This window comes from Sesamum indicum, linkage group LG3 (genome assembly GCF_000512975.1).
Source record: "Sesamum indicum cultivar Zhongzhi No. 13 linkage group LG3, S_indicum_v1.0, whole genome shotgun sequence".
Classification (NCBI taxonomy): Eukaryota; Viridiplantae; Streptophyta; class Magnoliopsida; order Lamiales; family Pedaliaceae; genus Sesamum; species Sesamum indicum.
The window spans coordinates 12,221,977-12,249,247 of record NC_026147.1 but is presented as its reverse complement, the minus strand read 5'-3'; the positions used below and the strand labels follow the sequence as shown (position 1 = coordinate 12,249,247).

The 27,271-nt window shown below is 35.3% G+C and overlaps 1 protein-coding gene across 1 annotated transcript; it reads right to left on the bottom strand.

The window, feature by feature from the left end:
• Window positions 21,137–27,036, bottom strand: LOC105158144. Its single transcript, XM_011074784.2, has 3 exons — window positions 26,622–27,036; window positions 24,611–24,709; window positions 21,137–24,228 (listed from the first exon to the last, which is right to left on the bottom strand). The coding sequence occupies exon 3, from the start codon at window positions 24,193–24,195 to the stop codon at window positions 21,295–21,297; it is 2,901 nt and encodes a 966-aa protein (XP_011073086.1). The 5' UTR covers window positions 24,196–24,228; window positions 24,611–24,709; window positions 26,622–27,036; the 3' UTR covers window positions 21,137–21,294.

Genomic DNA, 27,271 nt, shown 5'->3' with positions numbered 1-27,271 from the left:
GGGGGGGGGGGGGGGGAGGTAGAGAGAGACAAGGATACTAATAACTAACTTGTATTGGCATAGGAAAGTTTCTTGACTCCAATTCAAACCACGTTGGAAGGAAGTTCATTACTTAACTTATTGTAGTGCATTAGACTTTCTATTACAATTATTTATGTTACATCTCAAATTACGTTTAATAAATAAAATGCTATGTACATAAAATGTTATACTTAAATCTTTTAAAAGTATTATATATTTTTTAAAAATATTTAAAATTATGCTAACACCATCTTCAAAAAAATTTCTTTTATAATACTTTTCATAATCGGTTTTGAGATGATCTTGCGTCTTTGAAATATAGATCCCAATTGGTCCATTTTAAAACTTAGGTCCAAGTCATGGCCGACTCGACTGGGCTCCGATCTAGGCCCAGAATCGCCTAGGACCGACCCAGGATATTGTTCAAAGATGGGTGGTTCGCGCTGCCATATTTCGTTGCTTTTTTCATTTCATTTTATTTTTTATTCTCCTTAATTTTTTTGATAAATATAGAGAGATTTTTGTATTATTTTCACCAAAATATCTCTTTTCTATCAATCTTACGTATTTGTGATTGTAAGTTGTAATATTACAAAGTAAATCTTGGTATTAATTTTGAAGATCTCGTCAATATTTGGTAAGGTTGGTCCTTAGTTTGCAATTATTTTTTATGTGCATAAAAATAAATTGGTTCAAACAGTCCAAAAAGAAGAAAGAAATACAAGGCCCATGGTACCCACCAGGGGGTCTAGTTCGGGAGAGGGCCCATAAAGCCTAGGAGGACAGACATGAGTCCCCCCAAAAATAAATTGACTAAAGAAATCCAGCCGACTCAAGTCCAATAAGACCCTAATCCAAGAAGACCTCGAGACCTATGTGACAACCACTTAGGACCTGAAAAGGTTCCCTTCACAGAATTGCATAAGGACCAGCAGGGCACATGGCGCACCTAGGGAGAAGTATTATAAACCTTAACAGAGACATCCTTATCTCCCTGCTGATACACAACAGGCTTTAGCAGTCTTTCAAATATGAGGGGATTCCTCTCAGTCCGAGGAGAATCAGCCAACTGCTGGGGATTCTGCACCAAATGTGAGGGGGATTAAACATTGTCCAACAACCTTGAGGTCATGCTCCCAAAATCCCTAATCTTCTCCAACAACCTTGTAGTTGTCTATAAATAAAGAACTCCCTCAACAAGAGAAAGGGGGGATAATTAGAAGGACACGCTCACACACATTTATTATATTCTACATTTGAAGTCTACCTACTATAACTTTTACCATTTTGCTACCATATTAGTTTAAAGGAGCATTGTAATTTCGCACTTATAGAGCTTTGTTTCTGTATCAGTCTCTTTATTGTACACAAAATTAAGCAATAACACTCTCTTCTTCACTCATTTAATCGTTTTTACCTTTTAACACTTATTTCACTTTTTTCCACTCCAAGTGGACCGAACACCGCATTTTTAACTTGCACCATTTATTCCATACGTACATGCGTTTCTCGCACGCATCAATTGAGGCGTCTATGGGAGTACAGAACTAAGACGTAAGAACAATGAAAGCTACCAACGTTGAAGCTAACACCTACAGATACCTCCTCCGAAAGATGATGCCCCTCATGTTGGAGGACCTCCAACAGATGATTTCTACTTCTATTTAGGGCCCAACTTCAGCAATCCCACCATTATCGTTACTTAATACTGATGTTCCTACAAATCCAATTTTTCTTTTAATATGTAGGGAACCGTGAGATAGGATGTTCCCTCGAGAAGCAGGCGGGAGCACGCTCCTCCACAAGAAGGTGCCCTCTGGGACTGCAGAGCACACATTGATAAATTTTAGCTGGACCTCTTAAACTTGCAAAGGTGTGTGTTCTTGGAGTCCCACTGGAGGAGCAGGAGGCACCCCTTTCAGCATAGAAATCCTAGCAATTGTTAGTTTTATATTATAGAATAGAATCTTCAGTTTTTTTAACAAGTATGATGTGTAACTGATTTTCATTTTTAATTCAAGAAAAATATTGAACCCAATTATTATATTTTGAAGTCTTGAATTTATCTAATTTTTCAAGTATTTTCATATTTAAATTTTATTGTTTATGGAATGATTATTATTGATAGATTTGACAATTCGATTCAATGTTAATTGTTCTATTGTGATCAATAAATTTAGTTATTCGTAATTGTCATGAATGAATGGTACGAGCAGCAAGCAAATCAATTATGTGATGTGCATCATTTATTTGTAGGAACAAAAAAACTAGGTTAGATAATTGCAGCTATCTCCGTTATTTGATCTACATTTAACTGTTTTACTAATGCAAATGCTATTACCGAATTGACATAAAATGCTATCATGCCCAGTTAATGAGATAACAAATATTGATTTAGATGCTTTAGTAAAATCAATTATGATAGTAACATTGAATTTATTATGGTTATCTTAATAGATTTCAAAGTTAAATAATTAGTTGTGAAATTAATCATTTGTGATCAATCATTAACATAATCATTGGGCAATAAGCTTCCTTAGATTGGAACTCCTTTATATTGATTTCATCCCATTGATTTCTTCTTGCTTTTAATTTAATTTATATTTATTAGTAGTTAATTCTCAAAACGCCCCTTTTTGGTTACCGCAACTAAGACTGAGTAATGAATACCTAATTTTTTTGAAATTTGACATGGTTCCACTACATGCTACTCTTTAGAATCAGTATTAATTTTGAATGTTTCAACGACTGATCAAAAACCTTGGGTGGTTGGCTCGGAGAAAGATGTGCATCAACAAACAAAATGGAAGGTTGGTCTTCTGAAGTCCGAGTTCGTTTAATCTCGTGATGCTCGCAAAGTAGGCTTGGCGGATTATCTCAAATCGGACAACTTGCTCAATCGTATCTCAAAACACAAGTACTTCCCCAGATTGGGTTTCGTTTGTGCACTGAGCGGCAAAAACCCATCCTTTACTGGCAATTGATCCTGGCGAGTAGGAAATAGTACGGAGGGGAGCTAGATGGCGAGTTGGGCATGACAGGAAAAAATCAATATAATAGGAGACTGCTGGCTCCCAGGACCAACCAGAATGATTTCCCCACTAAGGACGCTACCTGCTACAACTACTGTTCAGACATAACGAATGCAGATGCATAGGGATGGAATGTGACACTCATCGGGGAGGAACTTATACGGGTTGACACATAATGCATTACATTTTTCCGGCTTAGGAACAATGATCTGGAGGATGATCTGATTTGGCACCATAACACTAAGGGTCGATTTTCAGTTCCTAGCGTGTATAGGCTCGTGTTACAGCCACTAAAGGTGGCTGCTTTGTCAGGGTAATAGTCCTTGGATAGTGCTTTGGCAAAGTTTGTCAGTTCCTGTCCCGCTGCCTGATCCCCCCTATGGTGCAACTCTTTACCAGGAAAGCATGCCGTGGAGCAATGCGGTGTGTGTTAAGTTTAGTTTGTGGTACGTTCTTCGTAGTTAAGTGACAATGGAAACATTAAAAAACGGATGCGATTATTAAAAACTAAGAAGAGGAGGAGTTAATTATAAATGACAATGGGACAGGTCTAGGATAGAGTAAGGCCAACCCGAGATTCTTTCTTTTTGAGAAAACCCGAACACGGATCTGTCTCAAATAGAACTCTTCAAAAGCCACAACTTGTTATGTCCTCGTTGTTACCCAAACTCGCTAACTCTACCCCGACCATTTGGACCCAGTTAATTGCATTGAGTTAGTTTTTTTTTTTTTTTCAAATATTAAAAATAAGAAATATCTTCTATTCATAATATGAGCCATTAAATAGTTGGGAGTATATATAAATTTTTGTTAACGTGTCAATTCATAAGATTTTTCATAATTGCTGGTTTTAAGCTAATTTTTCATAACCACTAATATTTATTTCATAATGCAGGTTAATTGAAAAGTGACATTAAGTGGATCGAATTAATTTAGTTTGTTAAGATTGGCCGTTGCTAAAAAAATAGTATTACCAAACATTCTAATTTAAATACCATCCTTAATTTCAAATCATCTCCAAATAAAAGTAGGTGCCCAAAATTCAAAAAATCTAAAATCGCAAAAAAAAAAAAATTAATTATTAATAATTTTTTCTTGACCAATTTTAGGGTGCGACTCAGCTGTACAAAACCCATAGTCCATCCCAGACCCCAAAACAACAATACCAAACCCGTCCCAACAGGGGCAGATCAGGGTCGGAGGGCCAATTTTCTAGGCTTGATTGTCATCTCTAACTCGACTGCATCACAAAGTTTTACCCCTAACCAACTTAAAGACCTGTTTAATTGACTCCACCCACTTTGATTTATCCGAACCCATTACCAAGCCTACAAAAACCATCAACTTAGTGAATTGGTAAATTAATTTCAAAATTGAAAAAAGATAAAATATACAATATATTAATGAAATATTTACTCCGATAAAAAACAATTATTCTACCTAAGTAAAGTTAAGAGCCTGCTCCATTAGATTATACTAGGTGAAAGTTTGGATAATCTCTGAAATTAAAAAGTCATATGATTAGTGGAAAACTAATTGTTAGTTATAATAAGATAATAATATCTTTTGAGGGATAAAATCTAATTTTGAAGTATGAAAATTTATGAAAGATAAACATAAACTGATTTAGCATCATAATTTTAATAAAGATAGAATTTTGTTTCGATGAGTTTGTTTAGACAAATTGCAAATTAGAAATTTTCATTTGTAAAAGATGAGATTCTCATCAACGAAGTTTTTCTTTACATAATTCAAAAACATGAGCAAAAATATTTGGTCAAAATTGACTATTTGTGGTCAAGAATCGTCTTACTATCCGTAACTATAAAAAAAAATCTTACTCAAATTAAATTTGATCAAACTAAATCAATTAAAAAATAAGTGTATGATATAATTTGTCATTTTTTTAAATTATATTGTACTTTTTATATAATTGACAAACTCAATTTTGAATTAAAATTTTCTCCATTCATACATGTATAGTTGATTTCAAATTCAATTCAATGCGCTGTTGAACAATTTCTACACTCAAACTACATATGTGAATCCAAAATCATGTGTTGACATAACCACCACCAGCGTCGTCGTCAATGCCATAGCCATCGTCGTTTGGGCACCGTTGGGGCTCTGCAGAGCGGGCAAACGTTCTTCCGTAGCAGCCACTGCTTGATGCAGGGAACATGGTACTCATGTCCGCATCCAAGCGTTGCAATCATCATCATCCCCTCACCACCATCGTCGTGACAATGGAGCTCCTCGTGGCAAACAACGCATATAGCTCCTTCACCATCGCCGTCTCCACCACAACTCGGCCTGCTCCTCGTTTTCAGATACTTTGAGATGGCTGCACCAGAGAAACTACCATGAAGACTCCAATGTCGAGCGACCATCGTCCACGTTTCATCCACCCGTCGGCGCATAACCGATCTTATCTCGTCGGCCCTTTGATCAATTAGACGAAAGATATTGATGATATCACTAAGACGAAGAGACTCTTGGCGGAGTACTCTATCCATGGAATCGGCAATACTGATCATATCATCTGCGCTGATTTCTCGGCCGAAATTCATGATGAACTTCAATGAATTAACTAAGTAAGAGTACTTGGAACCTCAACCCTGCACGCCTATTATGTCCTTTATATATGGAGAGAGAGAAAGAAGAGTTTGAGTTATATTATATATATATATATATATATATAGAGAGAGAGAGAGAGAGAGAGAGAGAGAAGGGAAGAATAGGAGAGAGACAAGGATACTAATAGTAACTTGTCGTGGGATAACAAAAATTCTTGACTACGTACAATTCGAATCACGTCGGTAAAAGGTTTTAATTTGTTATAGTGCATAGACTTTAAATACCAATTTATACTAGATCTCAAATTATGTTTAATATATAAAATAAGGTAAATTATAACGAGTTTCTTTCAAGTTTTGTATAAGTGCAAATACCTTTTAATTATTTGAAAAATTATAAATAATTTAAAAAATATTTTTTTATAACAGTCTATTGTAGAAGAGATTATTTGTTAGAGTAATTATAAGGGTAAATACTATATTTCGTCTCTTAAGTTTTCGTTTAGAATCACTTTAGTTTTTCAAGTTCATTTCTCACTTTTTTAGGATTCTTAAATTTTAATTTTTTTTTCAGCTTGGTCCCTCTAACCATTTTTCGTTGAAAATGTGACTGCAATTTGATTTTTTGGAGGGTAAAATGATTAATTTGAGTTTAACTTTATCCTTTAGACGTCCCTTAAGTTTGCCTAATTATAATATTATGGGGTATTTATAATTTTTCATAAATAATAAAAGAATATTTGTAATTACGATAAATATTAAAAAAATTTGTTCTAATTTGTCTTATAAAATAACGTAAATTAAATTTGTATCATTTATATTGAGTATAGATTTTGTTGGGATCGGGATAGAGGTCAAGAAAAAAAAAGGATATAAACATGAACTCCAAGAAATTGGGACAATGCCTCACATCTCCATTCTCTCTAGAAAAGGGGGTTTACTGCCCCCTTTCTCTCTCTTAAAACACCAACCTTCTCTTCCAGGCACCGTCGCTGGCAACCATCACCGGCGTCCACCTCCGTCACTCCAGCGACCTCTCCGTTATCAACCCGCAACCTCCCCTCTTCACACTATAAGAAATTTTATTTCTACTAAGAACAAAAATTCATTAAGATTTTCATACCAAATACCTTAGGTGATGAAAGCGTGTCGGTATTAAATTTGTGTTGGAAAGCCCGGTATATACTAGAAGTCTTTGTAATGAATGCTGATTGTGTTGGTACAAATTATTACTAACAAACCACGATTCGTCACGATTTATGATGCATGAACACTGATACCATACGACACAGATACAACTACACAAAAAATATAAAAAATTTAAGAACGATGCGGCATTGTCGGCTATATATAATATATTTTTGTTATATATATATATATTCTCAATTTATCAATAAAAGTAAATATGAAATGAAGAATATCAAGATAAATATAAAATAAGCATGTCTTACTTCTATATCTTTAAATTAATGTGGCTTCAAAATTATAAATAATCAATTTATTTTAAAAAGAACTCAATGAAAAAATTTTAATATTCAAATTAGTTAAATCATCGTGATCATTTCTCTAGTTTTAGTAGTTTCATCTCAAAAATTTTAGTTTGAGAGGAGTGAATTAATTATTTTACTTTTAATTAAGCCCCCTTTTTTTTTTCTTAAAAACAACCTAAAACTTTTTAAAATTATAAAAAAAATCATAAACATGTCAAAAACGTATCAGACAAGTCTCTCACGCTGCCGTGTCCTTTTTTTTATTTTTTATTTTATATTTTCGGACACGCGGATGCCGTGTTTTACACGTATCCTAAGAGTATCCTTGTTCGACACGTGTCTAACACTGCATCAAGTAATTTTTTGGAGTGTCCATGCGTTATAACTTACAAAAGCTTATGACATCACTACAAAAGAAAATGTGTTTGTTACTAAAAGTATGATTTATGATAGTATTTTCATTACGAAAATTTATTATGCGGACATATTGTCCTTACTAAAACTTATAATAAATAATATTTTTAAACTTATTAACAATAATAAATTTTTCACAAAAATTTGTGAGAAATTCAATTCCCTACTAACAGTAATTTTTAGGCATTTTTTCCGGTTGAAAAATAATTGCAAATTTGTTTTCAAAAATGCAAAAATACAATAATACATATCCATAATAGACATAAAAAAAGCAAACTTAATATAAAGAGATCCCATAATAATTACATACAATTTAAATAATATTTCAATACATAAGTCTAATGGAAGATATGTACGCTTGGTACAAAACCAGTGCAACAAAAGGATATATCCTAAGAAAGTCTCAAACGTAGTAGCTCCAAAGAGACAAAAATAAAGTAACTTGTTTTCAAAAACAGGTATAGTCAACTGAAATAAAGTCACCAAAATACATGTGAACCCGTGTAATGTCGTATTGCATTCTTCACACTTTGATGCATCGAACTTAAATCTGCAAATCTCCTGCTCAAACATAAAGACTATGAGACAATTCAACTATTAGAAAATTAATACAACAAAAACTTCAAAAAAAGAAAAAAAAACCCATCCACCAAAGATCCTAACCAAATTTTTGCAAAACTAATCGGTAATGTATTTGAGGATGCTGCAGAAACATGAAAACATAAACGGGCACTTGAGCCAAAGTAGCAGGGAGAAAAGACAGAAAGATTAAAATGTCAAAGCAAAAGATAAATAAACCTGAAAATTCTTGTATTTCTTGAGCCTTTTGTTCAACTTGATGCTGGCGTGCGTCGATTTGGTTTCTCAGCAGTTGTGTCTAATCTTAACAATAAAATCTAGTTTTTTGCTGCTAGATGAATACATATTTCTGTTTTAAAAGATCATGCTCAATTTCTACATGTATCCAGCATAAGGAGGTATTAATAGAACAGGTCCCAAGTAAGGATTTTGGGGACGTAAGATCAAAAGGAAATAAGTGAACCTGGAAACACTCTTGGATGGTAAAATCACCACGCATGTCCATGGAGGGAATTCGTCCGAAACCAGCCTTCCTTGCCATTTTTGAGCCACAGACTGACTCACATTTGAGTGCAACCACTTTGCTAGCTTTGTAGAATTTTCTGCACCAAGTTATCCAAACATGTGTTGTTGCTGCACTACATCAAACACATTAAAAAGATCAAGAAACACTCTACCAGTATGGCTGTTGTAATAAAACATTCTACAATAACTTCTCTTGTTAGCCTCTCATAGAATACACAAATAAAACTTGTCTAAAAGGAAAAATTGTTCCTTACATGTAAATATGAAATCCCCAAGACTGAGCTCCAACTAGAAATATGGAAGTAAGCACACTAACACTAAAAGAAAACCTTAGACACATTAAATAACGGATAGGGGTAACCAGAGAAACATTAAATAATGGAGGTATCCTGCATGTGTTACCATAGATTGCCAGGGTTAAAGGAGTCTTATTGACACATGAGTTTCGGTGGATCCTAGCAACATCACTTTCTTCGTGCAAATACTTGCTCTCCACCATTGGAGCCACTTTCCCTTGCGAGGTGTTACCACAGATTGCTAGAGTTAAAGGTCTCTTACTAACGAATGAGTTTTGGCAGCTAGTTCTTGTCGTGGCAGTAATTAAACTATTCTTGTCGCAGAGGATTCCCCTTGGTTCACCCTAAGAAATTATCGCTGATGCCAAGCGTGCCAAAATAAGAAATTAAACTGACTACAAATATATAAATTCTACCATGAATTTAGCTATCAAGAAAGAATCGAAAGCACAACACATCAAGTAAACAAAATAATAATAACAATAATAAATTTTATAGCAAAGTTCATATAATTTATGCAACCTATAATTCTAAAGAGCTGTTTCTCAGTCTTTTCAAAGAAAAATCAAAATTAGAATGACGTATATCAATAAATTGCACAAAAAACAATTTACTTAGTAATATGAAACTAAGGAAATGTTGTGGGAAGACATTTGAAAACATAAAGTAAATAAAATTCACAAGCATTGCAATGAACTATTCGTTAACGACAATTCATAAAAATTAAAAAAAGAAAACTTAATAATTACAATTATCATAAAATATATAATGGTTATTATACTAGCAATTAATAAGTAATTATTATTAACTATATTCTTTTTGTAATATGTTTACAATTTTATGACTATGTTTTTAGAATTTAAAATACATCAAAAAGTAATGTAGATTTTATTATCCAAGTGCAACAAGCGTGCACTTTACATATCAAGTAATCAAAATAATAATAATAATAATAAAAAAATTAGTAGCATAATGCACAAAATTTACAACATCTTGCAAAACTAAAGATATGTTTCTCAAACGTTTTAAAGAAAAATCAAAATTAGAATGACATATGTTATTATTGCACAAAATAATTTACTTATTAATATGAAAATAAAGAAAAGTTGTGGGAAAGAAACTGAAAAATGTAATAAATAAAGCTCACAAACATTGCAATGCACTATTCATTAAAGACATTTCCTTAAAAAGAAAAACTTAATAATTATAGTTATCATAAGACATATAATGAGTATTGATATTAGTAATAAACAAATAACTATTATTAATTTTTTTTAACAATTTAAATTTTATAATATGTTTACAATTTTATGACTATCTTTTTAAAATTTAATATTTTTCACAAAACAATATAGATGTTAATTATTGACATACAACGCGCGTGCACTTTACTAGTTAAAAAATATATGTATGTGATATATTGGGTAAATTACATCAGCACCTCCTGAGGTTTAACATAATTACAAATACATTCCTGATAATTATTGAGGGGGTTCCAGTGAATTTTTCACACGTTATTCCCAAAATATCCCTAAAAATTTTGATTTTGATTTGACCAACTTTTCAGACGAAAATGCCATTTGGACCAAATTGTAGTATTTTAAAATATAGAGGGGGTTAAATGTTGATCTAACATACTTTGTACTTAAATGTAATATTTTATTTCTTTTTTTCTAAACTAGCCATTTTGTCCATTAAATATTGTGGGATTATTTTATATATTAGGGTAAATTACATCCACACCTCCTGAGTTTTAGTATAATTACAAAAAATACATCCTTGTTATATTGAAAATTACATCTACCCTCCTTGAGATTTGTAAAACATTACAATGCTTGCAAAAAAAAAAAAGTGTGCAAATACAAAGACACCCATCATTTATTTTGGGAAAAAAAAGAAAAAATTAATTTTGAAAAAGACTAAAAACTCCTTAAACAAAACTTCATTAGAAGGGTAAATGTAATTTCCTATCTAATAAGGGTGTATTTATAATTATACTAAATCTCAATGGGTGTGAATGTAAATCACCCTACTATATAAGATAATCCCCGCAATATTTAATGGACAAAAAGGAACCTTTTTGGTAACTTATCGAGTATATCAACTCCATCTTCTGTTGTATAAACTATACCAAATATTTGAAAAGAAATTTGTTTTATTCCATCATTTAAAAATTCCTTATTCTTTTCCGTACATTATAATTAAATTAAATTTTTGGTAATCAAATACTTTCCAGTCACACTCTCTATGTCAAATGGATCCGTGCCAACCAAACTGCAGCCTTAGGTTAATGGTGAAAGATGGTAGACAATGAAGATTCACCCACTTCAGTAAAATCCCAAACTTCATTTTTACAGCCGCTCAATGGATACTGATTTAAATTTTCTGGAAATATGTAAAAGTCAAGGACAACAAAAAATCAACTTTCAACAATAAGCTCTGAAATTGTAAGTCAAGCACCATGTACTGATCACAGAAAGCAATTAGTCCACGGTCGAATTTTCAAACCTTTGGCAGCTAGTAACATGGGGTTACCTGGACTCGAAGCTTGAACCATCAGGAGCTGTTTCAGATACAAAATTATCTATATGGTCAACTACTTATCTTTGAAGGATTCTTTTATTAAGAATTGATTGTATTCACATGGCAAAGTGAGACAAGAATGAACGATATCAAAACTTTCTTTTCTAATTCAAATCCATTTCTAAGTATCTTACCTCTTCTTTCTTTGTCTTACTGCAAGATAACCACATTTTCTAGTAATCTTATTATCATCAACAGGAGGCAATATTTAACTTAAGTTCTGGTAATAACCATGTGAGTCAGCTAGTAGTTGGAAAAAAGAAAATACGTATTAACATTTCTCGTATCAATTAATATGTCTAAACACTAATCATACGCTAAAGTGATCTCTTATACCTTACCTGTTCTGTGGTGTGCTCCAATTTCTGGATGCTGTCAGGACATTTTTACCACCTATTTTCTCAGTATTGATCTTCTTGAGGTCTCATTGATGCAGCTCGTATCTTTTCCTGTTCTTTTACAATATAGGGTTGACAGGTAAATATGTAACATGTATTTTCAGAAATGGGGAAGTTCAACATACTTCAGCTAACATGACAGCTGAATTATTCAAATCTTATAATACTTGAGTTAGAAGAAAAGGGATCCACTACATGTCACCTTGTTCATGATTTCATGCTAGCTGTTTTGCTAAAGATTGTTCATTCTGTGGCTGAATGACATCCTGTAACATGGTTGATAAAAATTCAGTGCAAAGAAGCTACAGATGCAGATTGGGGAGTTGGAGCTAAGTTAAGAGGATATCAAATGTTTGCAAACAGGCAATGAACCAGCTTCCGCGTGATATACAGATAGAACTCAAGCTGGTTTAAGAAATCAAGGTTGGAGAAATGTATTATGTCAATTGCTATCGTATGTAAGGTCAAAAACCAGCTTCATACATATATAAAGATATAGTTCATGCAGACATGCCGGCACAGGTGACAAGTTTTTAGCTGCATGGCCCCTTGGGAGACTCAACTGTCGAAAAATGAGACAGGAACCAATCAGAGGAAGCCTACGGCAAATAGAGTTGTGTTTCCCTAGTTGCAGCGTATATTAGGATTAGATGCTCGCAAGAAATATTAAAACCACAAGCGAGTTGCTGTGAAAAGAGGATATTCAGTTAAGGACTGGTGAGTTGGACATGGAAAAAGACTATTAGACAATGAATATAATATAGGCGGAATTAAAACGTTAAGGAAGCTGAAAGACCTGATGGAAGGGTGTGGATGTCTAAATATATCTAATAAAGGATGTTTTGTGACTCACTTCGCCAAAGATTAGAAAACTGTAACAAACTACACATATTCGAGTGTCTCCTATTTATTAGCAGCATCCAGTCTCAGTTTGTGATGCTCCTAGAATAATGTGATCATTGCATATAGTATATCATAAATGCAAAGAAGATTTCCCAGTCGTATTATTTGGTAATTTAGATACGGATGGCTTTAACACACAAAATACTTATTGGTGCATGATTCTACCAGTCACTTTTGGCAACAGGTGCAATCAATTGAACAACAGAATGTGCAGTGGTTATAAATCATAAGCAACATTCTCAATCGATTGTAAGGTTAGCTATCTTAAGTGAAAAATAGATAATGTTAAAATTTCTGACTTCAGCAATCAAGCAAACATTTACATTAAGAAGGAACGTTGGCTTGAAATATGAAAAAGCTAAAAGCAGTAATTCAATTCTCAGTCAAATATATATAAATATAAATCCTTTTCTGGTTTCATCAAGCAGTATATATTGTTCACAGATATATTATCAGAACATCATCAACAAGAAACCCTTCCTTAATCTAATACCATAGTATAAAAATTTGCAAGTAGCCAAGTGTATTCTTCTACCTTAAAGAAGTTATGCGGCTTGAGATAAACTAGTATAATCATTTACCTGTGGATATATTTTGTTGGCGTTAGAATCTTTTGAAAATGCCAACAGCTTACAATCAGATACTACATATTAGATGACAGAAACTCATACCAAGTAGCAAATTGTGCTGTGGTTGAACGGGAATGAGTTTGAACGTTAGTTGAAAACCGCCAAAATTCAAGTGTGTGTACAATCTCTTTCATCAATAGTTAAGTAGAGGCAATATTCTAATACTTTAATATTTACCACCTAGGCCTAGGTAAGAATTAGGCACCGATATACTAGAAGGTAGGTGTATATACAAGAAGTTAGCTACAGAGGATAGTATAGAGCAGATTATTAGGGATTTTGTTAGTGATTTATAGTTGGTTTCCTGGGATTCTTTTTCCTTTTCTAAGGGCTCACTAGCTATCCTCCTTGTGTGTGTGTATATATATATCCTACCCAAGTATGGAATCAATACAGGCAAAGTATTCATTTCACAATTTTCACATGGTATCAGAGCTTTATAGCTCTGCCTCCGCAATAGCCATTCAGTTATCCTCCTCCACCAATGAAAACCTTCTTCCAGCCTGTTCACGCCTCTCTGCCTTTCATCTGCTCGTGCTAATCATGGCTAAATAAAACCAGTTATTAGCCACCTCTTCACACTTGGGTCCCTCATCTAGTCCTAAAATGGTTGGAACACGAAACACTGTATATAGAGGTAATACACATGGATCTTTGAGTCCAGGGCGTTCAACTGCATGACTGGGTATAAGGTACTCCTTTTCTCCTATAAGTTGTGCACTAATCCCATCACAATGTGGGTAGCTGTGCATCATGCTCAAAAGTTGTTGGATTTGGCACTGTTTATTTGACTTCCGAACTTGTCCTTTACTTAGTTTCATCTGTGCCTAATCTTGCCCGCATCTCTTATTTGTATAGCAAACTTACTAAGGGGTTGAATTACATCACTAATTTTTCTGCAAATTCGTGTGTTTTTCAGGACTTGGGATTTGGGAGGACGCATGACAGTGCTAATTGTTCTGAAGGCTTATACTTGCTTCCACATACGACACCATGAGATCAACCGTGTTCTGTCCTAAGAGTCAATCCACTAGTGCGACTTTAGTATATTGCTCAAAATTGTGAAGTCATTAAGTGGCAACACCACCTCCGTCACCCTAACTTCATTTATCATGAAAGGTTATTTCCATCTCAGTTCACTAATAAACCTTATAATATTTCCATTGTGATATTTGCCAATTATCTGAACATACTCGTAATTCCTATCCCTCACAGCTATACAAACCTTCCCGTCCTTTTTCTCTCATACACAGTTACATTTGGGGTCCTCATGAATTCCAAATGTCACAGGGGCTAGAAGATAGTTTCTGTTGTTTGTTGATGATCACACTAGTCTAAGTTTGGCATACCTCATGAAAAATAAATCTGAAACCTCACAATCTTCAAAAACTTTCATGTCATGATCAAAAATCAATTCCACACCAATATTCGCATTTTCAGATCCAACAATGCCCGAGATTTCTTTAATTCAAAACTTGGTCATTACGTTCACACTTACAGTATTATCCATCAAAGCTCATGTATCAACACCCCACAACAAAATGGGATTTCCGAAAGAAAAACTGCCATCTTCTTGAGGTTGCCCAATCCTTACTATTCACCACTATTGTTCCCGAAAGATTCTGGGTTGAAGCCATTCTCTAAGCCACATACCTTATAAATAGGATGCCTTCTCGAGTCCTTAAGTTTCAAATCACCCTGCCTAACCTTTCTGGATACATTCCCAAGTTCCTCACATCTCCTAAGTCACATTCCACTCAAAGTCTTTGGTAGTGTCGCATTTGACCATGTCCATCCAAAACATAGGGGTAAGCTAGACCGAAGAGCCACTAAATGCATCTCTGTTGGGTATTCTCCAAACAAAAAAGGGTATAAATGCTGTTGTCCCCACACCAACAAATTTTTCCATTCAATATTGTGACTTTCTTTGAGGATCAACCATGTTATCCCAATTCTAACATTCAGGGGGAGAATAACATTGAATCAAGAATTGGCAGTGGATGACTCTCACAGGACCTATAACTGAACCATCTCTTGAGACAACCAAACCATCAATCTCTCCGCCCATGCTTGAGTCAAAAATTGATTTACCGTTACCACCCTAGAGCAATAATCCAAAAAGTAGAAATCGAGCCCAAATACATTCCTAGTCATAGCCTAAACAAAGTTAGCATAATCAGACTTCCACCTCGGTGCCAAACTCCAAAGAAACTCACAAGTTAATGCAGATTCTACTCCTAATCAATCTGCAAATTTAATGATAGATATGGACATGCTTATAGCCATAAGAAAACGAGTCACAACTTGCACACAACATCCGATTCAGAAACACTTGACATATGCCAGGTTATCCCCAAATTTTGAAGCCTTTATGTCAAAGATTGATCAAGTATGCATTCCGCCATCAATTCAGGAAGCCCTCACAATACCGGAATGGAAGGCAGCCACTTTGGAATAAATAAGAGCCCTTGAGAAAAATGAAACTTGGACTATCACATCCCCTTCTCTAAGTAAATATACAGTTGGTGGTGGGTTTAAATGGATCTCTTCCATCAAACAGAAGGCAAATGGGAGTATTGAAAGATACAAAGCTCCATTGGTGACAAAAGGCTACACTCAGTCTCACGGCATTGACTATGAGGAGACCTTTGCTTCTTTGTTGTACAATTGAAACGCCAATAAGGTTATTCTCTCAATAGCATGAGACCCTCACATTCAACTTGATGTAAAGAATGCATTTTTTAATGCAGACCTCAAGGAAGAAATCTATATGAATATACCCCAAGCTTTGAGGACAAGTCCACAAGCGACAAAGTGTGCAAATTGAGAAAATCTTTGTATGGGCTTAGACAGTCTCCCGCAACATGGTCGACATGGTTTGACAGATTCATTCATTCATACATAGTTCTCAAGAGAAACGGCTATACTCAATATCATACTAATCATACACTGTTCGTTAAGCATAACTAGTGCTGCTCTCATAGTGTATGTCAATGACATTGCACTCACGGGAAATTACGAGAAAGAAATGAATCATCTATAGCAACTGTTATCACAATAACAAGAATTCAAGATTAAAGATTTGGGCTATTTGAAGTATTTTCTGGGGATGGAGATAGCAAGATCAAGCAAAGGTATCTCAGTAACGCAGCGTAGGTGTGTGTTAGATCTTCTTAACGAGACATGTATGATAGGATGCAAACCAGTGGACACCCCAACGGATCCAAATATGAAGTTGGGGACTCGGACATGCAATACTACTATGGGTAGAAGCACGTACCAACGGCTTGTAGGAAAACTTATATTTCTAGCTCATAAGCATCCTGATTGGGTTCTTTGTTAGTGTAGCGAGTCGACTTATGAACAATCCATTTGAAGAGCACATGGAAGCATATATAGATTCATTAGATATCTCAAAAGTGATCCAGGCAAAGGGCTATTCTTCAGGAAAACGACTGCAATGACTATTGAAGGTTTTACAGATGGAGATTTGACCAGTTCGGTAACCAATAGAAGATCTACAGCGGGGGGTGTTGTTCTTGGTATCTTTTTCGCAATCAACCTAGTCAGTTTATGGATAAGCCACGATCTGTTCAATGGGGAGCTGCTCTTAGGATCTTGAAATATATAAACACATCCCCCGGTAAAGGCTTATCATACAAACAATGTGGACACGTCAAGATAGAAGCTTATTCTGATGCAGACTATGTTGGATACAAATATGGTAGGAAGTCTACACCTGTATATTGCACTTATGTTGGTGGGAATCTGGTGACTTGGCGTAGCAAGAAACAAGCAGCTGTAACCCAGAGTAGTGCAGAAGCTGAGTTTAGGGCTCTAGCACATGGAATATGTGAAGGAATGTGGCTGAAAAGATTGCTGGAAGAGCTAAGAGTGAAAACTGATGGTTCTATTAACATGAAGAGTGATAGTTATAGCTATTGCTAAGAATCTTGTGCAGAATGAGACATGTTGAGATTTATAGGCACTTCATTGCTAAGAATCTTGTGCAGACCGAAACATGTTGATATTGATAGGCACTTCATCAATGAAAAGGTTGAAAAGACATTAATTAAATCATGTTTCTATGAAACACTAAATGGTACACATCCTTACTAAAGATCTTCGTCCTAACTTCCAGGTTTTGTTTTTCAAGGTAGGCATGATGAGTATCTTGAGGGGGAGTGTAGAATTATATACAGGAAGTTAGGTGTATACTAGCTGCATAGAATAACGTATATTATTAGGGATTTGTTAGTGATTTCTTAATTATAATTAGCTTCCTGTTTTATAAGATTCTTTTTCCTTTTCTAAGGCCTCACTAGTGATCCTCCTTTTGTATATATATACATATATATACCCAAGTCTTGAATCAATACAGGAAAAATATTTATTTCATAGGTTTTACAATTAGTTTATTGAACATGAAATCAGGTACAAAAAGCAAATTTGCAAGACTGAAGCCATAGTGAAATAATGTTACTCCATTACAATGAGAATACAGGAAAATCATTCAAGACGACGAGCATGCTGACATGGAGTTCCTTTTCCTATTGAAGCTAACATTTAAATCTGAAAAGTCAAGCGATTCCAAATGCTCAATGGATGGGTTCAGGTGTCCATTTTTTAGCATACAGAACTTAGAGGAAGTATCTATAGCAACAGCATTCCTAACGATTAATGAATTAGACCAAGTCATCCTAATATTAACTTTATATATGAAGAAGATTCTAGTATGTCAGTAAGCATAAGGAAGCAATAATTAGTTGCAAACATTGACATTACACTGACAGAATCTTTAGACTGTTCCATATGGAGGCAAATCAATTACAAAGAGTAACATTAAACTTTACATGACACTGACTGAATCTTTCTAGGCTGTGCATAGAAAATTTTCCATCAATCTAAACCATAAATGTAAGTTTCATCCTACAGATCCTCTCTTTTTTCATGATCACCAATTCATGTTTATGATTCAGTAAGTTCCCTTTAACCCATAAAACTAAACACTTTAGGAACTTAAAAAGTGTCAAAAGTACAGTAAAGTCCAGATTATAGGACCCCTTGAAGAAGTTGAGGTGTTACTATTCTTATAGGGACAAAGAAAGCAAAAAATAAGAGAGATGGTGATCATAAATATAGCAGCTTTTTTTTTTTTATATATATCTGGATGCAGGTTTTTGTTATAAAATTTTTCAAATTGCAATTACTCATTTTAAAACAGACAAGCATTTTATGTTATTGTTGGTTTACCATTGTTGGTTATAAACTGTGTAACACTTCAACCTTAGTCTTTTACTCAACCACTTCCAGGAGGAACACATTGGGTGTGTGTTGAAACAAACCCGGTCAAACCAGAAAATACTATATTAATGCCAATGAAGTTTCTTCAATAATTTTCAAGGAACCAAGAGGCCATCAACTTTTATAAAATAGATAATAATTACCTTGTGGAACCTCCACGATCTGGTTTCTTGCAATGGTCATTTCTGTGTTCGTCCGAGAGACAGATTCTTGTCCTATTTTCACATTTGTGGACGTATATCTCCCATTCAAGAAAGCCATCCATTTCAATCCTCCCAATTAGGAACTTCAGAGATGTTCTCAGAAGAATTAGCCTGAAAGGAATCATGAGGGTCAAATAGTTCGGATGAGGAATGACTCAATGCAACATCTTAGCATTGTTTTTCCACGGAATATTTCTCTATAACCAACATACATGTCTTTCACAATGAGAACAAGTGCATCAGGGATTTATGATATGTCTAATAAAAGACAGCAAACAAACAAATGATTACCAAATCGGGCATCCCAGTTCAGAAGAATATTGTTCCCCCTGATTGCCTTTGAAGTTTGATTATTTCCTAATTAAGCAGAAAAAGAAACATTATATATAATTCAGCCAACTAACTCAAATGAGACCTTACACAGAATTTAGACTCTTCTAACTCTAGTCCATTTATTTCTAAGTGACTATCTCAGCTGTTTCCCCAACAAGGGTTTGATAGAAGCTCTGTCAAACTTGACTCCGATAGAAACTCTGTTGATATTCTCCAAACCATAACAAGTAACATAATTAAGAAGCATTATATGATTCTTAATAAGTTTAATAAAAAATACTTCAATGTCAAAATTCATGAGCAATTATAGCATCATGAAACACAAAATTGTTAGGAAATTCTAAGATTCTCAGTTGCATCAATTTTTTTGGCCAACATAGGTAACTGAGAGTAGGAGTTTCAGTTTCAAATGCATAGAATGATTAAGTTCAATCTTTCTTAAAAACAAAGCCATGCCAATTGTACTTACAGAGTGTTTAGTCCTGTTAAGGCAACAAGGGCAAAAGATGCCAAACATACAAAAATCAGAAAAGTGGTACATTTCTCAGATTATCCCACTGACGTATAGTCCTGTCAAATCTTCACCTTCTTTTTTTTTTTCAGGCTCATTTTGTTTTTGATTTTCTCCCTGCGGCAAAAGAACAGAAGTTATAAGCTCACATATGATTTCTGCGTGTTCATTATAATGGCTAAAACAAAGTCCGGTTGTGTAAATGAAATGATTTAGTGTGATGCTGTCAGTAAACTGATACCGAATTCCATGCTTGCAATTGTTAATGTATTCACCCATTCCCCATTTGGCTGATAAATGCTCACAAAACAAACAAGTAAAGACTTTGCAAAGTGAAAATGAAAAGATGTTCACAAACCAACTCAAGTAAAGAACAAAGGACTAGATAGGCTAGCAAATTACAATTTTGGGTCATTGGGTGTCTTATGTGGTTTTTTATGATTGAATGGAAGAAACTCACAACAAAAGAGAAGGTCCATGACCAAATTTTCTATAAAATTTGAACAGAATACGTCATTTGCTTATGAGAACATCATGTTACTGGAGCTTAAGACCTTTATTTGCACATAGGGAAAATGATGCTAGATTTTTTTACAAATCAATACACAGCATAACTTATAGAGTAACACCCACCCCTTCCCTGCCACGAAAGAAAACGGAAACACATCAATAACAGTTCTATATTGAACATCTATACAGACAAATGGAGAACTGATATCTTTCACTGTACAGACTAGCTAACACTTCCCCTTTTGTTGTCAAATTCTAAACGAGAATTTTTAAGCTTTCCTGTAGGCAGGTCCATGGAATTTTCCTTCATTGCATTCAAGAATATATTGTTTTTTGCACATTTTTTATTGTTGAGATTCAACAAGGATGAACACAAGAATAGAAACCTTTAATGTTTTATCATGTGATTTTCTCTGTTAACTGTATCAATTTAAAACGTTACAGAGAGCGTAAGCATTTCTGGATATCTAGCCAGGATTGGCATTGAGAATATGTAAACTAAATTAGCAAGATATGCTAAAATACATTAATTATGAATCTTTAGTTTCCTTTTCTACAAAAGTAACCACAGTAGATGGTCAAAAAACAACACAAACTGATTTGCTTGGCCATAAATGCTCATTCATAATTTAAGCATGCATGATGCACCTTACTGACGCAAATGAGGTGTTAGAGATTTGAGTTAGTTATCAGTGAACTCTAAATTGAGCAACCGCCTTTAAGCATAGCTGAAAAAGTAAAGTTACCTAAGTTGCCAAGAATGCATATAAAAGACAAGATGGTGTAAAACCACAAGAAAGTTTGTGAACTTCAAATCCAGATAGCTTACAGTATATAATAGAAGTGTTTCATCATTCTCAGCATGGTTACACACTTTCATCTGGAAAATTTTCCAATTTTAATGCTAATATCATAATTTCACTTCTATGTGGGGAACTATATAGTTCAGAAATTCGAAAAAGAACTACCTAAAATGCATCACAGATTTCATCTTTGGGAATGATCAACATCCACTTCCATCTTCCTCCCTTTGTTTCTTCTAAAATACGTCAACACATGCTTGGTGTCTCCAACATTGCCACCGTCCTCAGTTGCATATCCTTTACCTAAGTTACTTGATTCTGCCCTATGCTCCTTTCCAGCCTCGCATTGTCTAAATACCACAGCTTGTTCAGAAGATCTTTTCTCAGCTACCTCAGCATCTGTGATCACCTTGAGAAGTTCCAAAGGAAGAGCAGCAGGATCCAGCTCATAGCAACCCTTTGGAGCATTTTCAGCTTCTAGCCCATCCAGCATGTAGAAAGGAACCTGATGAGAGAATCGAAACATCTCTTCCCTTGGAACTGTCCAGATATCTCTTTGGTCCAAAAGCTGGTTAAATACTGATGTGAAGCCAGCCACTTTAACTAGAGGAGCAACCAAAACACCTTTATCTTCATTATAGTCTTCTAGTACCACTACCAAATCATATTTGTGTATCACTTCATCTGCAGTGTCTACATCCCAATCAGGGGACCAGTTCCTGTACAATGCCCAAACATCCCCTTTCCTTGGGATAATCTGAATTGCTCCTCTTGCCCCCTTTTGCCACTTAACTGGATGAGAGAAAGAATTTAATCTTTTACTAACTATAAACTTGCCAACCCTAAAATCTCCAGTAGTCTTCTTGAAGCCAGAACCTATCCAGTCTAGTGATCCAAATTCAGAACTGGATTTAGAGTTTAACCAGCTGATTTGTATCTTAAATGGCTTTCTGGATATGACTTGATGGACCAAAGCATAATATCGAGGCATACCATCATCGTCATCATATGCAGCCCATACCTGGTGTTCAGCGAAAGACTCTTCTATTCTATCCTCATCAAAATTGTGAAAGTTCGCATCTGGCACAATCATAGATACAGTTTCATCTGGATTTGCATCTATATCGTCAGTATCTTTCAAAGTGGACGAGTTCTTAATCTGCGATGTCTTTATGGTATCACTGAACAAGCCATCTTTGCTTTTTTCTGTCCTCATGTAATTAATGGAATCATTCTTCGAAGCATGCACGGCATCTTTGATCTCCACTCTCTTTGTATGTGAAGATTTTGATTTTTCAGTCCCCCGTTCGTTTAGCCGGCCAAGAATTTCCATCCTTGCCTTCACCATCAGCATGCCATGAATCTCAGTATGGGATAATTCCTTCGCACTTCTCGACTGTTGTTCAGCTCCAAAATTCCCCTTCAGATTTGTAGATGTCCTCTTAAGGTCAGACCTTCCCCCTGCTGCCCCTTGGCTTCCTTTCTTGACACTAGTTGGGCCACCTGTGCGTCTCTTTTTTAAAGACTTCTCTCTGTTTAGGCCCGTGGATGCAGCATTAGAAGGTGAAGCTGTTTCCACCTTTTCTGGGACAGCGCTATTATTCTTCGTTGGACCCTCTTTATCCCTTGCCATGTTTACTACCTCTCCAAACTTTCTTTTGAGACGCTCCATGCATAGTTGGCGCAAAGCAGCTTCAGAAGTTCTTGGAGATGAGGCAGGCTCACCTTTGGAACCACTTGAAGCAGCAGACGTATCTTGCTGCTGATGGGGAAAGGGCCGAGGGCATGAAATCCGACTGCTCACATTCGGAGCAGGAATCTCTTTTGCAAGAAAAGGCTGCTTACAATGAGGACAGAGAAGATTTTGATTGAGATAAATTTTTTGGTACTCGAACTGTATCCTGCACCTATTGCATGATGTCCAAAATGTCTCAGTTCTCAAGGGAATATGGCTGGAGGTTGGCTGGTTTCTGGCGGGTGCCAGATTCTTCTGATATTTGGGAATTAGCTGAGGATTTCCGGTGGGACTATACTGATTATGAGTGGATGGGGTTGGATTCCTAGGAAGGTGAGGGATGGGTATGAACTTGGACTCCATGGCTGTTGCTGGTGTCTTCTGATAACTTGGAATGTGGAGGCTGGTGCTTCCAGGTGTTGAATAAACTGGTCGGCATGTAGCAGGATGATATTGTGAATTAGCAGCAGTCATGTACTTGGCACTGGTGCCAGGTGTTGGCTGTGGAGTGGCACTGTACGGCGAACCACCTCCTGCTACTGCTGGAGACTGCTGACCACTTGGATTATGCAGGGAGCTACCAGCCACTGCTGCTGCTGGAACCTGCTGACCATGTGGATTGTGCTGGGAGTTGCCGGCCACTGCTGCTGCTGGAGCCTGCTGACCACTTGGATTATCCTGGGAGCTACGGGCCACAGCTGCTGCTGGAGCCTGCTGACCACCTGGATTATGCTGGGAGCTACCCGGCACTGCTGCTGCTGGAGCCTGCTGACCACTTGGATTATGCTTGGAGCTGGTACCACAAGTTGCATTTGTAGGGTGGTATGGGGCAGAATTATACTGTTTGGTCGCAGTCTGAGTCCTTGGTCGAGTAGGTAAATGCTGTGGATTAGTGGCTGCTGTTGTATACTTTGCAGTGGCCGAGCTAAAGCTGCCAGTCTGATTTGGAGCTCTTATGTTTATTTTCAAGTTATATGCAGTTCTATTATCCTTGTTTGACAGCACACTCCAAGCTTGTGACAGTATCTTGAATGCTCCTTCAGCCCCAACTGACTTGTTTTTATCAGGGTGAAGAGAGAGAGCCATTCTTTTGTACTGCTTCTTCAGAACTTCTTCCTCAACAAAGGGATCTATACCAAAAATCCCATAATAATCTGCTTCTCCATTTATTTTCTTCTCGTGAGCAACATACACATCAATGATCTCAAGGAACTGAGACAGACCATCAAGCTTGGGGAACAGGTTTTGAGCCTTTAAAGCAAACTTCTTGGCTCCTGAAATGTCTCTTTCTAGTAACTTCTTCTCAGCAATTCCTTTAGCCCTAACAGCCTCATCTTTATTACACTCCATTTTCACGTAATATCAATCTTCAGCTTTAGCAACCTAGTAAAACAAAAGAACTAGTTTGTAAGAAACGGAGCTTAACAGATGCATATTCTAATCAGAGTAGATTCATGCACACAAACTAAATGTGCTTTACAATTGAATATACAACAATTTCCAGAGTTGACTTCAAAATATGCATGCATACTCTGACGTGTACAGTTTATAGGAAAATTTGGCGGGAGTAAACCAATGAACGTTATCAAGCCATCTTGTTCATTTAAAAAAACATGCAAAATGAGTGTATCCTTTGGCCAAAGTTTTCCCAAAATTAAATTTCCAAAATGACGATTTGAAAATATGCATTTAATTTAGTGTTTCATTCCAGGTTTCTACTTCGGTGAAGTTGAATTGACTCCAAAATAGAATTCTTTCATGATACCTTCTTATGTTGCTGATCAGGTAGCAGCTTAATGTAGTGACAAACTATTTCCCCTTGTTTCTCCAGGCAGAGTTAGACACAGTTGACTTTTGGCTCAACCTACAAAGCAAACCATGAGAAGAGAAATGCAAGAGAATTTTCACAGCACACAAATTCACTTTAGACCACCTACATTCTTCATTCTTGTATGCTTGAAGAGATTACAAGAGACCAACAGATATTTTGAGAAAACATCAGCTACTAAATAATTACTAAGTTCTATAAGCTCTTAGGAATATGCATGACAAGATAATTGCACCATTCTTTCTCTTAGTCACCAGTGTTTAAAAATATCCAAGTTACGATTGTTAGAGAATTTCATGAAATTCTGGACCAAGCAGATAGATCAACAAACAAGAAAGGAACTGCCAAGTTTTAAAAGAAAAACCACAATTTGGATTGAAACAGTTATATCACTGTATTTTTGCAAGTGATTTTCACTGAAGGAATGAAAACTAAAATCCAAGTTTACATGTCAATAAACATATATGTACATAAATAAGTAATTAATACATGCTTAGACAGAAATTATACACCCATTAAACTTAAAAAAGAATGTGCATTTATCACTAGAAAATATTTGAATAACTTCAATGTTCTCAGTGGAATAACAACCATTAAACTAGACAACAAATTATTGAAAACCAAACATTTTTAGAGTGATCAAATTATTCAGTTAGCTGCGGTAATTAATGATTGAAGCAAGTACAAAAAAAACAAGTAAAATTTTAGTAAGAAAATTCAAGTTGGCATCATTGCAGATTCAAAATTCAAGTACTCAGAAAAGGAAGTGTGCATCATTGCAGATTCAAAATAAGGTCTAAGCTCTTATATCCTTTCTAGGTTGGAAAACGAAGTAACTATGAATAAATGCATGTCGCCCACAGGTCATAATATGGATTTAATGATATCTTGGAATAAATGGACTAGCGAGCACCAAACCGACAAATTCAATAACTGTATTACCGAATTTTAAAATCTGTCAACCATGTTGGCATGAGAACTTCATACTTCTGTTATTCCCATGCATATGAAATTGTAAGAAAACAAGCATATGATGAGAACCATCTTTTAAACAACTCTGACCAATCTTCAGCAATGTTGTGCATTTAGGAAACTCAACATGCATGCCCTATTCATCTTTGAGAACAGTTTCAGAGGATAACAAAATCAATGACGGTGGAAAAGCATTCTGTTATTTTCTTCTTAAACCTATCTGTCTTTCCTTTATCTTATTTACCTTTTTTTCAGTTGTAATGTGCAATAAAATATTTCAAGTCATTAGATACTTCAGAAACTCACATGGACCTTTCAATCATTAATTTTAGAATTTATTGAAGCGAAACCGCAGCAAAATCTGTAGAGGAATTCATGAGATCTCAGACTGCAGTTTTACAGAACCTGAAATGCATTAAACCAAAAGGTATAGTAACAACAGATGTTCAATCATTCATATCTAATACTTCAAATGCCACTGAAACTCAATTTTCAACTTGTGTGAAAAGGTTTGTTAAATCTCTTTGCTGTCATGCAAGCAAAAATATTACCATCACATAGAAACAGAAAGAACAAGTTTTAAATGGAACCAGCTTTAATCACTTTGGGACCAGAAAATGTAATGGCCAACAAGATTTGTGCACAGAAATATATTCAACTGTGATTTTTAAGTCAGGTACAGGGCACAATATATATCAGCCGAAAGAAAACACAAAACAAAATGGGAGAAAAAAGATATACAAACTAGAATTACACACAACTCCCATTGACTTAAAAAATTATCAGCCATGTTCAGAATTTACATGCAAGATCACCAAGTGCATTTTGATTTAACTAAAACCCTAATTTCCCAAATCATCACACAACATGCAAACCATCACAAAATCTTTACACATGATCTTGCTACAGATTAGAACATGAAAAAACCATCAATGAAGTTAAATCCATAAAAACAATCAGTCATGCTGAGAATCACCTCCTTTACACGTAATGTGATTCTCAGAGGCGCCGCTTGATGAATTTACCACTGAAGAAACTCAAAAAATGCTGGTTTTTCAAGGGTGTTTTCAGAACTCAGATCAAAAGAATTAACATTTGAACAAAATGGCTTTGGAGAATTCAGGAACCCTAAAATGGAATTTTGAAAACGTTGCTAGAATAAAAAAATTGAACAAACAAATAATGAGAGGTTTTTACGAAAAATGAACTGGGGTTTTCCTCTATTTAAGGTGATCACAGCCCACCTTTTTTTGGGGGAAGAGTTTTGGTGGTATTTGGGGGTTGAAAACCCTAACCATGGTTAAAATTCTAGCCCTGATTTAATAAGCTAGCTGTCTGAATTTGGCGTGTGCAATTTACTGTGGGATTAACGGGACATTTGCATTTATTGAATTTTTCTAATTTTGCTTGGATTGTATTTTGAATTTTTTGCAATATATTCTTGAAATTTTCAGGATTTCCCAGTTACAGCTTGCAATTAATTAAACTCCTTCTTGAATAAACTGAGGAGTAATTACTGAAATCACATTGTATTTTGCAAATTCATTTGGGATTTTATGAACCTTGATTGAAATTTATGCAACTACAATAAAGGAAAATCTCATGCAAATATTACATCAGGCACAC

What these genes read in the sequence shown, in the direction of transcription:
- LOC105158144 (XM_011074784.2), bottom strand. Translation starts at nt 24,195, where the DNA reads ATGGAGTGTAATAAAGATGAGGCTGTTAGGGCTAAAGGAATTGCTGAG.